The sequence below is a fragment of the Musca domestica genome, unplaced genomic scaffold (assembly GCF_030504385.1).
Source record: "Musca domestica strain aabys unplaced genomic scaffold, Musca_domestica.polishedcontigs.V.1.1 76, whole genome shotgun sequence".
Lineage (NCBI taxonomy): Eukaryota > Metazoa > Arthropoda > Insecta > Diptera > Muscidae > Musca > Musca domestica.
This window is the reverse complement of record NW_026712396.1, coordinates 333173-345702: the sequence shown is the minus strand read 5'-3', so window position 1 is coordinate 345702 and position 12530 is coordinate 333173. Positions and strand designations below refer to the sequence as shown.

At 36.1% G+C, this 12530-nt stretch overlaps 1 protein-coding gene and 1 long non-coding RNA gene across 2 annotated transcripts; one reads left to right on the top strand and one right to left on the bottom strand.

Moving 5' to 3' along the window:
• Window positions 1–43: 43 nt before the first annotated feature.
• On the top strand, window positions 44–2563 carry LOC101900795 (zinc finger and BTB domain-containing protein 17). The gene is made up of 4 exons (XM_005185303.4): window positions 44–1267; window positions 1330–1837; window positions 2012–2132; window positions 2207–2563. The coding sequence occupies exons 1-4, from the start codon at window positions 332–334 to the stop codon at window positions 2526–2528; spliced, it is 1887 nt and encodes a 628-aa protein (XP_005185360.1). The 5' UTR covers window positions 44–331; the 3' UTR covers window positions 2529–2563.
• A 1298-nt stretch (window positions 2564–3861) lies between these two features.
• LOC131806459 (uncharacterized) lies at window positions 3862–5314 on the bottom strand. Its single transcript, XR_009344047.1, has 3 exons — window positions 5034–5314; window positions 4419–4952; window positions 3862–4327 (listed from the first exon to the last, which is right to left on the bottom strand). It is a non-coding gene; the product is annotated as an uncharacterized LOC131806459 (long non-coding RNA).
• Between the last annotated feature and the right edge of the window lie 7216 nt (window positions 5315–12530).

Sequence of the window (12530 nt, the reverse complement as noted above, 5' to 3'; positions counted from 1 at the left end):
TCATGTTTAAAAACATGTGGCAACATTTAACAAAAGAAAAAGAAGAAGAACAACTAGCTCCGCGCCTCATTTTAATGAATGCTTCCAGATGATTGCTTTTTCCTCATGGTATCCTTCGTAAACAATAGATGTACTCTGTTATGCATTACACTCATTCGTAAACACGTAAACAACAGATATAGTCGTTGATTTTGCTTTTCCTTTACTTTTTATCGGACATTCCTTTTTGCCTTTGTTATTTGTTTTGTTAGGGACGTCTTTCATTTCGGTTTCCCACGCGCCAAGGAACCCAGAAGCAAGCAGCTCTCCAGTATCCAGTATAGAAGGAAAAATGATTTATCTATGCCGCCTTTGTGCGTCATTAAAGAAACCCGACTATTTGGTCACCATCAATGATGAAACCAATGATATTTGTCAAAAGGCAAAGGTTTGCTGTCAGGTTGAGATAAAAATGAAGGATCCAAAGCCAAAACAAATTTGTCGGGAATGTGTGGAATCTTTGAATGACTGCTACAAGTTTTATATGAAAGTGAAGGATGCTCAGGAGGCTTTGGAGACAATTTATCCCGCGGCTGAAGAGGATAATGAAAATGAAGAAGATGATAGAAATGGGCCTTTGGAGACGGAGCAAGTACCAAAACAATCTGCGGAGGCACGTACGGAAAACCAAACTATATTCAAAGAAGCCGAAAGACCAAAAGAAAAATTGGTTAATAGAATTAAACCCATTGTAAAACAGGAAAAGGCTACCGTGAAGGCTGTACCCAGAAGAAGTCAAGGTCATTCGAAGTCAAGAATGATGACAAAAAAGACAGCGGTTAAAGTAAAACCTGAAAGAGTTGATGTAGAAATCCCCGCAACCATACATGCATCGTCTGCATCCAATGAAACGGAAATAGTCGTGGCTCATGAGTCCGCTGCTAGTGACAATGACAACGATGGATATCTTGAGGAAGTCTACACGATTTTAGATATGGCCAAAGATGATGGTGACCAAATTCAATTACAGAGTGTGTCAGAATATGGCAATAATAAAATTAGTAATAACGACGAAGCCAACAGCTATGTGGAGGATGAAACATCCCAAGGTTATGATATTGAAGACCAAGATGTTCATATAAATGCCGGAACAAAAGATGAATGTTTAGCTGAACAAACTGATAGTGAACGTCAAGTGTTCGTGGAAGAGAGTATTGTCGATGAAATGGAAATTCAAGAGGTCGAGGAGGAAGACGATTTTGCCAATGAAGGAACAGATGGGAATAAGGTCAGTAGAATGGTTAAGAACATTTTTTAAAAGAATAATATCAATTATTGGTTTTTTCACAGGACTTCTCAACACTACCGCCACACTTGCAGCTATCCCACTGGACATCATATCCATTTCTGTGCAGCTCGTGTGATTACAAAGCCATAACACCCATGGACTTGTTCAAACATGTCAATGCCACTCATTATATAGCTAATTTTGCCGATATGCAATATAAATGTTATGATTGTAAGAAGCTAATGACACATTATAGCTTCTTTCTCAACCTCATACGCATGAAACATCATCCAGCCTTGAAATTGAAATGTGATGCCTGTGATATGCCATTTAAGGATTTTGTGCAATATGCAAACCATCGCGCACGTGTCTGCCCACAATTGTCTCAGTATCCTGAGGTGTTGCCATGCAAACAATGCTGTCGGAATTTCCATTCCACTAATGGTCTGCAAACCCATGTCAAGCATCATCATGCTGAGAAGGGAAATAAGGAGAAATATAAATGCCAGTATTGCAACAAGGAATATACGTGGAAGAGGAGTCTGATTAATCATGAACTAACACATAGCCGTAAGTTTTTGAAAACGCTAGAAGTATGTAGATTATATGCCCCAACAAGTAGTCCAGTTGTTACGGATCATAAGCCCAGTTCGTGTTCTATGATCCCACTTTATTTGTACTTACCAGGCATTATCATAGAACTGTGTTGTACTTCATATTAAATCTGTCTTCTTTTATTTACAGATAAACGAGAATTCTCCTGTAAACAATGTGACAAGCAATTCTTTAGTAAGGCCCATTTGGAATCGCACATTTTGACGCATAATTCCGACAAGCAATATGAGTGTCATATTTGCCATAAGAAGTAAGTACAGTCATTTTTTTAAAAGGTATCATATTCACAAGTTTTTTCTAAATTATTTCCTCCTCTCCTGATAGCTTTAAAACGGGTACAATTTTGGAACGTCATCAAATGGTTCACACCGACATCAAACCATTTTCATGTAAATATTGTCCAAAAACCTTTCGTACCCGCATGGAATGTGTCACCCACGAACGTGTACACACGGGCGAGACGCCATTACAGTGTACATATTGTGATAAACGTTTTCGTTTTCGCAGTGCATTGAGTGCCCATTTGAAGGTGCATACGGGCGTAAAGGAGCATGCCTGCGAACATTGCCCAAAGAAATTTACGGACTTATCGAATTTTTATAAACACATGAGACGTAAACATTCCGATGTGAATGCTAGAAATTAGAATTAGAAGACCATCATGTATTGTATTTTTTTTTTATTATGTATTCTTATTATTAATAAATTATTATTTTAATGTTGTATAATGTCTAAGTTGGCAGAAATTTACATATCAATTAAAGTTTGGATATAAATAAGTGGTTGTGGAGGAAGAAAACTAAATACCATAGTAGAAGAATATAAGAATTCGTATCGACACAGCTGCTGGGACAATGAACTGTCAAACCAATTTTGAAATTGAAAATTTTGAATGAAAAATCATTCAAATTTGTAAAAAATATTGAAAAAACATAACCTCCGTTTGGTGTCGTATAAGAAAACATATAAAAATCTACGCCTTAACTCTAGTTTAGTAAAAACTCTTCAATTTTTTCGAAAATTTTTTCAGTGGTAGGTATTTTAACCATGATCCCGGGAAACTATTTTTTTCTTGGGGGACGGACCTGGGACCCCAGATTTTTGACCCGAAAGTCCGTGTTCGAGACCCCGACTAGACCCAGACCAACAAGTGGTCACATGATGTGTACTGTAATGTTCTAATCAAGGTGACAAACAACGTTCGCCTCCAATGCACCAAAGATGAAAGACGATGGGAGCCTTTGATATCGCTAGCGATCAGTCGGTTTAAGGGGAGTTCTTGTCCGTCATTTTTAGGCACACTGTTGTATACAGATACATATTTTTATAGACTCCCGAAGTACAAAAGAACAACTATTAAATCTAATTTATAATGGACCAGGACAGTCAGGATAAATAAAAAAAATGCCCCACCGGACTGCCTATGAGAAATATGAGGAAAACAAATAGACATGCTCAAATTAAACGGAATTGGAACCTTAGATGTTATTAGGTCCATCTCTCACCCACACCAACCTGTACCACTTAAAATTGTTTTAGGGACCCACAAGAGAGATTGCCTAACCCAGCTTTACCTTATAAGAAACCCGATGATATGTTTAGCAATTCATGGTAAAAGATATATTTTTATTTCAACCCATTTATAAAATGCTTTGGATACAATTCATACATTTGCATATAACTTGGGGTTAGAACGAACTTCTAGAATTCACACTATGAAAAATCAACAAATGCCTAATTTTTTATTATCTGGTTAAATGTTAATTCATTGTTTTGTAGGTATATAGTACTTAGAAATAAATTTGTTGTTTCATATCAGGTGGATTAAATATATATTTAAGCATACTGATAGGGATTTGTTTTCTAGATCTAGGTTAGGTATTTAATTTGTTTTGTTTTTATTCCTAACAATAGTTTCATAATTACTGAGATGATAAAATATCATTATAAAATTTAAAGGAGGGCAATTTAATAAAATATAATAAGAAAACAAAAGATTATTGTGAATGGTAACATATTTTGTTTTGTCTCATATTTGGTTATTCTTAAGTATTGAAAGAGAGCAAGAAAAAAAAACTAGGTCATCCGAACGGAGATCAAATTAGGAGATCAAAACAAACCATAATAATAATGCATAGGTGGCAATAGCAATAGGCAGAACAAAAGGTAACTCGCAAATATGCATAAAAAGAAATAAGAGAAGAACTTGATTGGTGACTTTTTCTCTAAATTGACCGTAATCAATGATAACTATGTTTGTTGTTGTAATTTTGTTTAAAACAGTGTTGTTGTTTTTTTTTTTTTTTTTTTTTTACGTAATATTTCTTTCTGTCCTCCAATAAAGTTCTTGTCTTCTAGTTTAGCAGATAATATTATGAAACTGTACTCACCCAAAGAAATTGATGTTGTTGAGGCCTCAGCAAGTTCAATCCTTTGTTGTGGGGGCTGTTAAAAAAAATGTATGTATATTTACGAACGACGATGTTTTACATATTGCCAGAATAAAATATCACTAGTATTTAAACGTTTCCATTACCATAATTTTCTTTCATATTTAATATTCTAATGCTCTTAGTAATTCTGGGTGTATGTTTTTTTTTTTTCGATATTCTCCCGTTCTTTAGCACTACACGTCACTTATGTTTCGATGCGCATTCTTGCATATGTCCGAGACAACTGAAAATCCTCGGGAAATGGAGGAGACTACGGAGTGATAGATCGGGCATCGAATTAGTGAGGCAGTTTTTTTCTCTGGGAGCTTTCGTGCTCTTAAAATTAGGGATTCGGACCGTGTGTTTTTTTTTTTTTCTTTGCACTCCAAGTTGACTGGGGAAATATTGTGAGTTTAGACTCTTGGGCGAAATGACGGGAAAAATGTGTTTTGGGATCGCCGAGTATTTAGTTGGTCCCAAGGATTAACGTGAACCTTCTCCTAGGTTTCAGATATTGTCGACAATTTGGAGCCTTTTCATTTTTGTAAATAGCGATAAGCTATATTAGCCGGAGATTGTTTAATGGTTTACAGATGCTAGGATTAGCCAAGGATATTGTATAGAAACCCAAATAAAATCTATAGAAAGGGAATTGCGGGAGAAAATATTTCCTTTGAAACTCTGTTAAAAGGCAAAATATAAGGATTTTAATACCATACCTCCAGCAATAGCTTTCTGATAGCAATCAAAATCAAATTTAATTCAGGAAAAATTTATACTTTTTCAAGATGGTAACGATAATTTCAGATAATGTAACTCGGATTTGGAGTTAGAAAAATTGAATGCTGGTAGACACGTCTGGTAGCTTTTATAAATCACGAGGAAAAGGAAGTATACATATTTCTCTTCAATAGCGTAGGGGCCTGTTTCCATCTCCTAGCGATAACAGGTGTACCTGCTAACCGATAAATACGTAGATTGTACGTTATCGAAACTAACACAATACTTTGTACCCGTTCGTACTCAAGCAAATACTTCAAAAAAAATCTCCTTAAATATAGACGCGGAAGTTTATAAATTTTGATATATTTTAATTTCCCTATTTTAGGGATTTGGGTAATTTTTCGGATATTAAAAATTGAGATCTTAAGTTGCATCCTCTATATGAAGTACCATGTTTCCAATAAAAATTCCATTAGGGCAAAATGTGAAATTTTCTCACATATATCTCTTAGAGATAAGAGGGCTCGACTTTTAGTTAAGTCTATTAGATCGATGTTGCTCTTGAGTGAAATGCTCAGGAAAGAAAAGAAGAAAACAAAATGATGAGGTTCTGTCGGAGTTTTCAACACAAGGCTGAAAACAAGGCAATCTAGTAAGTGCACAAAACTATACCAAAAAAAAAAGATCGCATGCTACAAAAATTGCTGTAAGGTATATATTTGTTTAAATGAGAAAGTAAATACTAAATTAGAATTGGTCATCAATATATCATTACAAAACTGGATAATATGGCTCTATGAGAATCAGATTAGCCAGAAAAAGATATATTTTTTGTTTATGCATTTCGATGATATATGTACCTATATATGTGTAGCTATTTATTCCCTTAAATCTTTGGCATGGAAAGTGCCCACTAATTTTCCCTCTAAGTCTTCTAATATATAATAATTACTTCCAGACTTTTCTCTGATGCGAGCTTTCACGAACAGGGGGGCAAATTTGGCATTGAATCGCTTTTCGCTGCTACTCTGTACGAAATTCCTTCGCCAGATTTGTTGACCTACTTTGTAATTGGAAGGTCTCGTCCTCAGATTATATCGAGATTGGTTTTGAGTGTAAGCATCTTTGACATGTTTCTGAAGATTACGCCTTATTAATTGCATGTTATCTTCTCGATTTAATAGAAATGATGGATCATCCATCACTTTGAGCTCTTTCAAAAGGGTATATTGTGATGCATGAGTAACCATATCTATGCCAAAGAGTACATGGTAAGGAGATATTTTTATAGCTGAGTGTCTAGAATTTCTTAAGCTGCAACTTATTGCACTGAGATTCTCGTCCCATCTAGAATGGTCTTGTTTTAAATACGCACGTATTCCTACTAGCAAAGAGCGGTTTACCCTCTCGGACGCATTACTTTGGGGTGAATATAAAGCGGTATAGAGGTGTTTAATACCCAGTGAAGTAAAGTATGCGCAAAGATCGTTTGCTTTAAATTGCGATCCATTATCGCTAACAACAATTTCTGGTACTCCATAACAATGAAATATGTCCTTTTCCAAAAAGTCTTTGATCAGTTTGGACGTGAATTTTTTAAGAGGATGTAACCAATGGAATTTGGAGAAATGATCGAGGACGATCAAAACTCCTATGTTTCCGTTTTTGCTACGAGGATACGGACCTAATAGGTCTATGTAGATCCTCTGAAAAGGTCTTTCTGAAATTGGTTGACGACCCATCTCCGGCTTCATAACAAAATTTGGAGCCTTGGATGATTTGCATATGTCGCAATTTCGAATCAAATCTCTCACATCGCGGATAAGGCCAGGCCAGAAGAAAAGTCGTTTTAAGAGGTCTATAGTTTTTGACATACCTCCATGAGAGGAAATAGGAGAATTATGATATTTGCGAATCAGATCTTTTCGAAGACCTTCAGGTACCCATAATTTCCAACACGTTTCTTCATTGCCTTCTATGCCATCGTAATGCTGGGTCCGAATGTAGACAAATTGATCCACAACATTTATATCAGGATATTTCTCTGGAGAAGCTTTAATTTTTTCTCGAAGGCTGACATATTCTGGACTCTCAAACATTGACGATTGCAAGTCTATTTCGGGTTGTTCCATGTTCAGATCGGCTATCTCAAAATTTGGTATTCGAGAGAGCGCATCGGGAACTACATTGTACTTACCCCGGCGATGGCTGATTGAGAATTTAAAGGACTGTAATTTAAGAACCCAACGAGCAAGTCTTCCCGAAAGATTGGGCTGCCTCATGAGCCATACAAGACTCGAATGATCTGTTATCACTTCGAATTCTTGCAGCTCAAGATAACAGCGAAATCTTTGGATAGCCTCTACAGCAGCTAAGCATTCTCGCTCTGTTACGCTGTAGTTTCTTTGAGCAGAATTTAGCTTTTTGCTCATAAAAGCTATCGGTTTTTCATTCCCCTGATCGTCCAGTTGTATTAAAACCGCCCCGATACCAAAATCGCTTGCATCGCAATGCAAGTAAAACTTTTTTGCGAAGTCGGGGTTCGTCAGCACTGGGGCCGAACAGAGTAAGGATTTGATTTTCTCAAACGCTTGCTGTGCCTCTGAGGTCCACAGAAATTTCTTTTTGTTGGATATAGTCTCCGTTATTGGAAAGACAATGGTCGAAAAATTTTCAATAAACCTCCTATACCATCCGGCAATTCCTAAAAATCCCCTGACTTGCCGAATGGTTTTTGGAATTGGCCAGTTTAAAATGGAACTAATTTTTTCCGGGTCTGTGGTGATTCCGCCGTCTCCAATCACGTAACCCAGGTATTTTACCCGAGTTACGCCAAAGTGACTCTTGGCTACGTTTAAAGTCAGATTTGCCTTTCGAAATTGTTCTGCAATACGGACAAGGACAGTTAAATGTTCAGAAAATTTATCTGAAACGATGATGAGGTCATCAAGATAGCCAAACACACAGGTTTTCAAATCTGCAGGAATTAATTCATCCATAAGCCTGCACATTGTTTGGGGTGCATTGCACAATCCAAATGGCATGACCACAAACTGGTAGAGTGGTCTACCAGGGACTGTGAATGCAGTGATGGCTTTTGCTTCGTCAGTAAGTCCAATTTGCCAATAGGCGTCCTTAAGGTCCAATTTTGAAATTATATTAGCCTTAGGTAAACGTGCGAATATGCCTTCAATGGATGGTAAAGGATACGCATCCTTTTTGGTCGCCATATTTATTTTCCTGGCATCTAGACATAGTCGGACTTTATTTGGCTTAAGGACAAGCCTCATGGGCGAACTCCATGGTGAACTTGATTTTTCGATAACCCCTAAAGACAACATGCGGTCTACCTCTTGATATATGAGTTTCTCCACAGCTGGGGAAACTGGGTAGAATCGCTGCTTTATAGGTTTCGAATTACCAACATCTATGTCATGTTTTATTAACTTCGTCCTACCTAGACCTTCCTTGGCAAAATTTGGAAACATCGATATGACGGTGGTTAACTGTCGACGTTCGCTGGAACTTAAAGGAAAAGAGTAAGAACTATCTTCTAGTTCGATAGGGTTTGAAGGTTGGGTATCATAAGTTTGGTTTAGATCCACAGGAGATTCCACTGAAGAGAGACTAAAAAGGGTCTTGTCAATTATATCAGAAGAGTTAAATATATTTGGCATTAGTTGGAAGCTCTTCCAGAAGTCAATGCCTAGTATTAATCTCTGGGATATCGACGGTATAATGAAAATATTGAGATTTTGGGTGTTATCTTGAAACGAAACGTTTACATTTAACCAACCCACAACTTTTTGTGAAGCCCCATCAGCTGTTCGCACGTGGGATTTGCATTTAACGAAAGAACTAAATTTAGAAAAATTTTGCTTTGCGAAATCGGCCCCTATACAGCTAATGCTGGCCCCGGTGTCCAGAAGCCCATACTCGGTAAAATTCAGAAATGAAACTTTAGCATAGTATCTTTGGTCTTTGGGGTTATTAACTATAGCCGAAACAAGGAATTTAGAACACGTTTTAAGGGTTTTGTAGAACTTTCTTAGTCTAAGAGTAGATCTCTTTGGTTTTGTTAGCGAGATTCCTGATACGGTGGGTTGGAAAAAAATCTCTTGTCTTCTATTTTGGTATGCCTCCCAACGTTTATGGTATGGCAAGGGTGGAAATATGACTTTGGTACAGTTCATACACTCTCGATTTACCGGCAGAACAAAGTCCCTTTTCAAAATCTCTACCTTTTTAACCTGGGCATTACATGATGGAGGGGGTAAGTAATTTTCGTATTTGTTGGAAGTCAAATCAGAGTTTGTGGATATCGTACAGTCAGGGTTAATAAAATGTTTAATATTGGTATCATTTTCTATGTTGGATCTTCGACAAAAATTTGACTCTGGCAGTTTTTTTGTTTACGAGAGGAACATTTTCGGCATTGTGGCTTATAAGTTTCTTTTGCTCCACATCCGTAACAAAAAATCGTTCGCTGTTCTAAACAGTCTTGCCAGTGATGCCCTACCTGGTCACAATTCCAGCACTTATAACTTGATTCTGTTTGCTGAATAGCATTTATAGAATCTGAAACTTCTTCAGGCAGTAGAACTGATACGTCAGTAGAATTGTCGATTTCTGCTATCTGCTTTCGGGGAACAAATTGATTATTGATATTTCTAGCAGTAAAATTTCTTCGAACATATTCATCATTTAATAGACTTTCCCTCATTTGGACCAACTTTCTTAAATGAGGAATGTTATTAATTGGTACATATAGTAACTCGCGACGTATATCGGGTCTAAGGTTTCGAGTTACAATCTCTATTAGTTCCATGTCCGACATTGGGGAAGGTAAACGGTCCATGATGGTAGATACCGCTTCAAAAAAAGAATCAAAGGATTCCCCCGGTTTTTGTTTGCGATTCCGCATTTCTTCTCTAATGTCAAATGTCGATTTATAATCCTTATAATGGAATTTAAAAGCATTGCAAAAATCCTCCCACTCTATAGTTCCAACCTGTCTGTGGTATCTCCAGAACCAGGTTTGAGCTTTACCTGTCAAAAGGATTGGTAGATTTTTGCAGATTAATGAAAAATTACCATTAAAGTAGTCGTTCGTGAGAATATTAACTCTATACAAAAATTCCTCGGCATGCATCGTCAAAGAACCATCAAAGGTTATACCCCAATTTCGTATAACAGATGTTATTTTGTCTGGTTGTAAGTTAATGGAATTGATGGAATATAAGTTGCTATTAGATCGTTGTGGTAACGAAGGATGTTCACCATTCTGAGAATTATTGCTAAAATTTGTGGAATGAGTAGTAGAAAAATGTTGTTGTGGATTATTAGGAGAGACGTTTCTAGTTAAACCAAGGTTTTGTAGAGCTTTAGTGAGGTTTTCCTCAATGAGTTTGTTAATAACATTGTAATCGGTGCGCGGAAGAGTCTCACCTGTAGGATAATTTTTCCTTATATTGTTTTCTTGATTTCTTTGGTTACGATTTGAGTTTGGTGAGGGAAGCTCAAGAGAATCATTATTTGTTACATCTAATTGAGAGTTTGCAAATAAATTTTTGGTTTGGCTCCGGGTATTATAATATTTAGCCATAGCACCTCTTGGTTTACCTTTGCCTTTATTGTTATTTGTTTGATGTGTTAAGCTTCTTAAATCAGACAAGTTACAAGGAGCTTTACATGATGGACAAACCCTTTCAGTAGATAAATAACTCTCAATGCATATTTGATGAAATGAATGATTACATGTCGATATCATCATAATCGGAGTTTTTTCAATCTTAACCTCATTACAAATGGTACAAAAGGAAGGAACACCGTCGTTAGTGTTATATACACTAGGTGACGGAGGATATAATTGACATTGATCCAAAATTTGAATTGGTTCTTGAGCTGGGCCTTGAGCCTGAGCTTGTTCTGGTTCAGAGGGACACGTAGGAGAATGATGAAGAGGCATTTTTTTAAGTTTTGATAATGATTGATGTTCAATAATATTTAGAGTTACTAGTTATATATATATATATATATATTTATATATATAATATATTCATATATGTATATAATTGTATTGAGAATAAGTTAGGTTTTTCGAAGATAAATACATATAAAACATTTCAGTTTCTTGATAAGGGATTATGCTGAGTTAGGTTATTAGGCGCAATTTGGAGCATGTAGGATACAATTACCGGTCTATGGATATCGCGTCTCTTGTATGAGTTAATGGATGAAGCGTACAATATTCAAACCCACGTAAGGATGTATACTAGCAATCTAAATTTCCTTCTAAATATTTCAGGATGTTTTCTAGCGTAACGCCATGAAAAAACATAGTCCATTAAAGTATTTAGTGTGGATGGCTAAGAAACATATATGCTTCACTGACAACTCATACATGTTCTCACTAGAAACTTACTGTCATGAAACCGCAAAATGCCTTCCCGAAAAAGAGGAAAAGTAAAATTATCGGTAGGTTAACTCGATTGTATTTGACTCAAGTTTCTAAAATCCAATATAATTTTTTTTAACCTTATTTCAAAGATAAGAATATTGTCGATCACAATTCTAGTTCGTTTCATGAATAACTACTTGGAATTTTAATACTACTACAAATGTTTCAGAGCCAAAATTTCACCAAATAATGGATCAACTTTGGCCCCACGTTGGGCGCCATTTCTGTACTGTAATGTTCTAATCAAGGTGACAAACAACGTTCGCCTCCAATGCACCAAAGATGAAAGACGATGGGAGCCTTTGATATCGCTAGCGATCAGTCGGTTTAAGGGGAGTTCTTGTCCGTCATTTTTAGGCACACTGTTGTATACAGATACATATTTTTATAGACTCCCGAAGTACAAAAGAACAACTATTAAATCTAATTTATAATGGACCAGGACAGTCAGGATAAATAAAAAAAATGCCCCACCGGACTGCCTATGAGAAATATGAGGAAAACAAATAGACATGCTCAAATTAAACGGAATTGGAACCTTAGATGTTATTAGGTCCATCTCTCACCCACACCAACCTGTACCACTTAAAATTGTTTTAGGGACCCACAAGAGAGATTGCCTAACCCAGCTTTACCTTATAAGAAACCCGATGATATGTTTAGCAATTCATGGTAAAAGATATATTTTTATTTCAACCCATTTATAAAATGCTTTGGATACAATTCATACATTTGCATATAACTTGGGGTTAGAACGAACTTCTAGAATTCACACTATGAAAAATCAACAAATGCCTAATTTTTTATTATCTGGTTAAATGTTAATTCATTGTTTTGTAGGTATATAGTACTTAGAAATAAATTTGTTGTTTCATATCAGGTGGATTAAATATATATTTAAGCATACTGATAGGGATTTGTTTTCTAGATCTAGGTTAGGTATTTAATTTGTTTTGTTTTTATTCCTAACAATAGTTTCATAATTACTGAGATGATAAAATATCATTATAAAATTTAAAGGAGGGCAATTTAA

What these genes read in the sequence shown, in the direction of transcription:
- LOC101900795 (XM_005185303.4), top strand. Translation starts at nt 332, where the DNA reads ATGATTTATCTATGCCGCCTTTGTGCGTCATTAAAGAAACCCGACTAT. An exon ending in AAGGAACAGATGGGAATAAG is followed by an intron (nt 1,268 to 1,329) that starts GTCAGTAGAATG and finishes GTTTTTTCACAG; the next exon opens with GACTTCTCAACACTACCGCC. An exon ending in TGTCATATTTGCCATAAGAA is followed by an intron (nt 2,133 to 2,206) that starts GTAAGTACAGTC and finishes CTCTCCTGATAG; the next exon opens with CTTTAAAACGGGTACAATTT.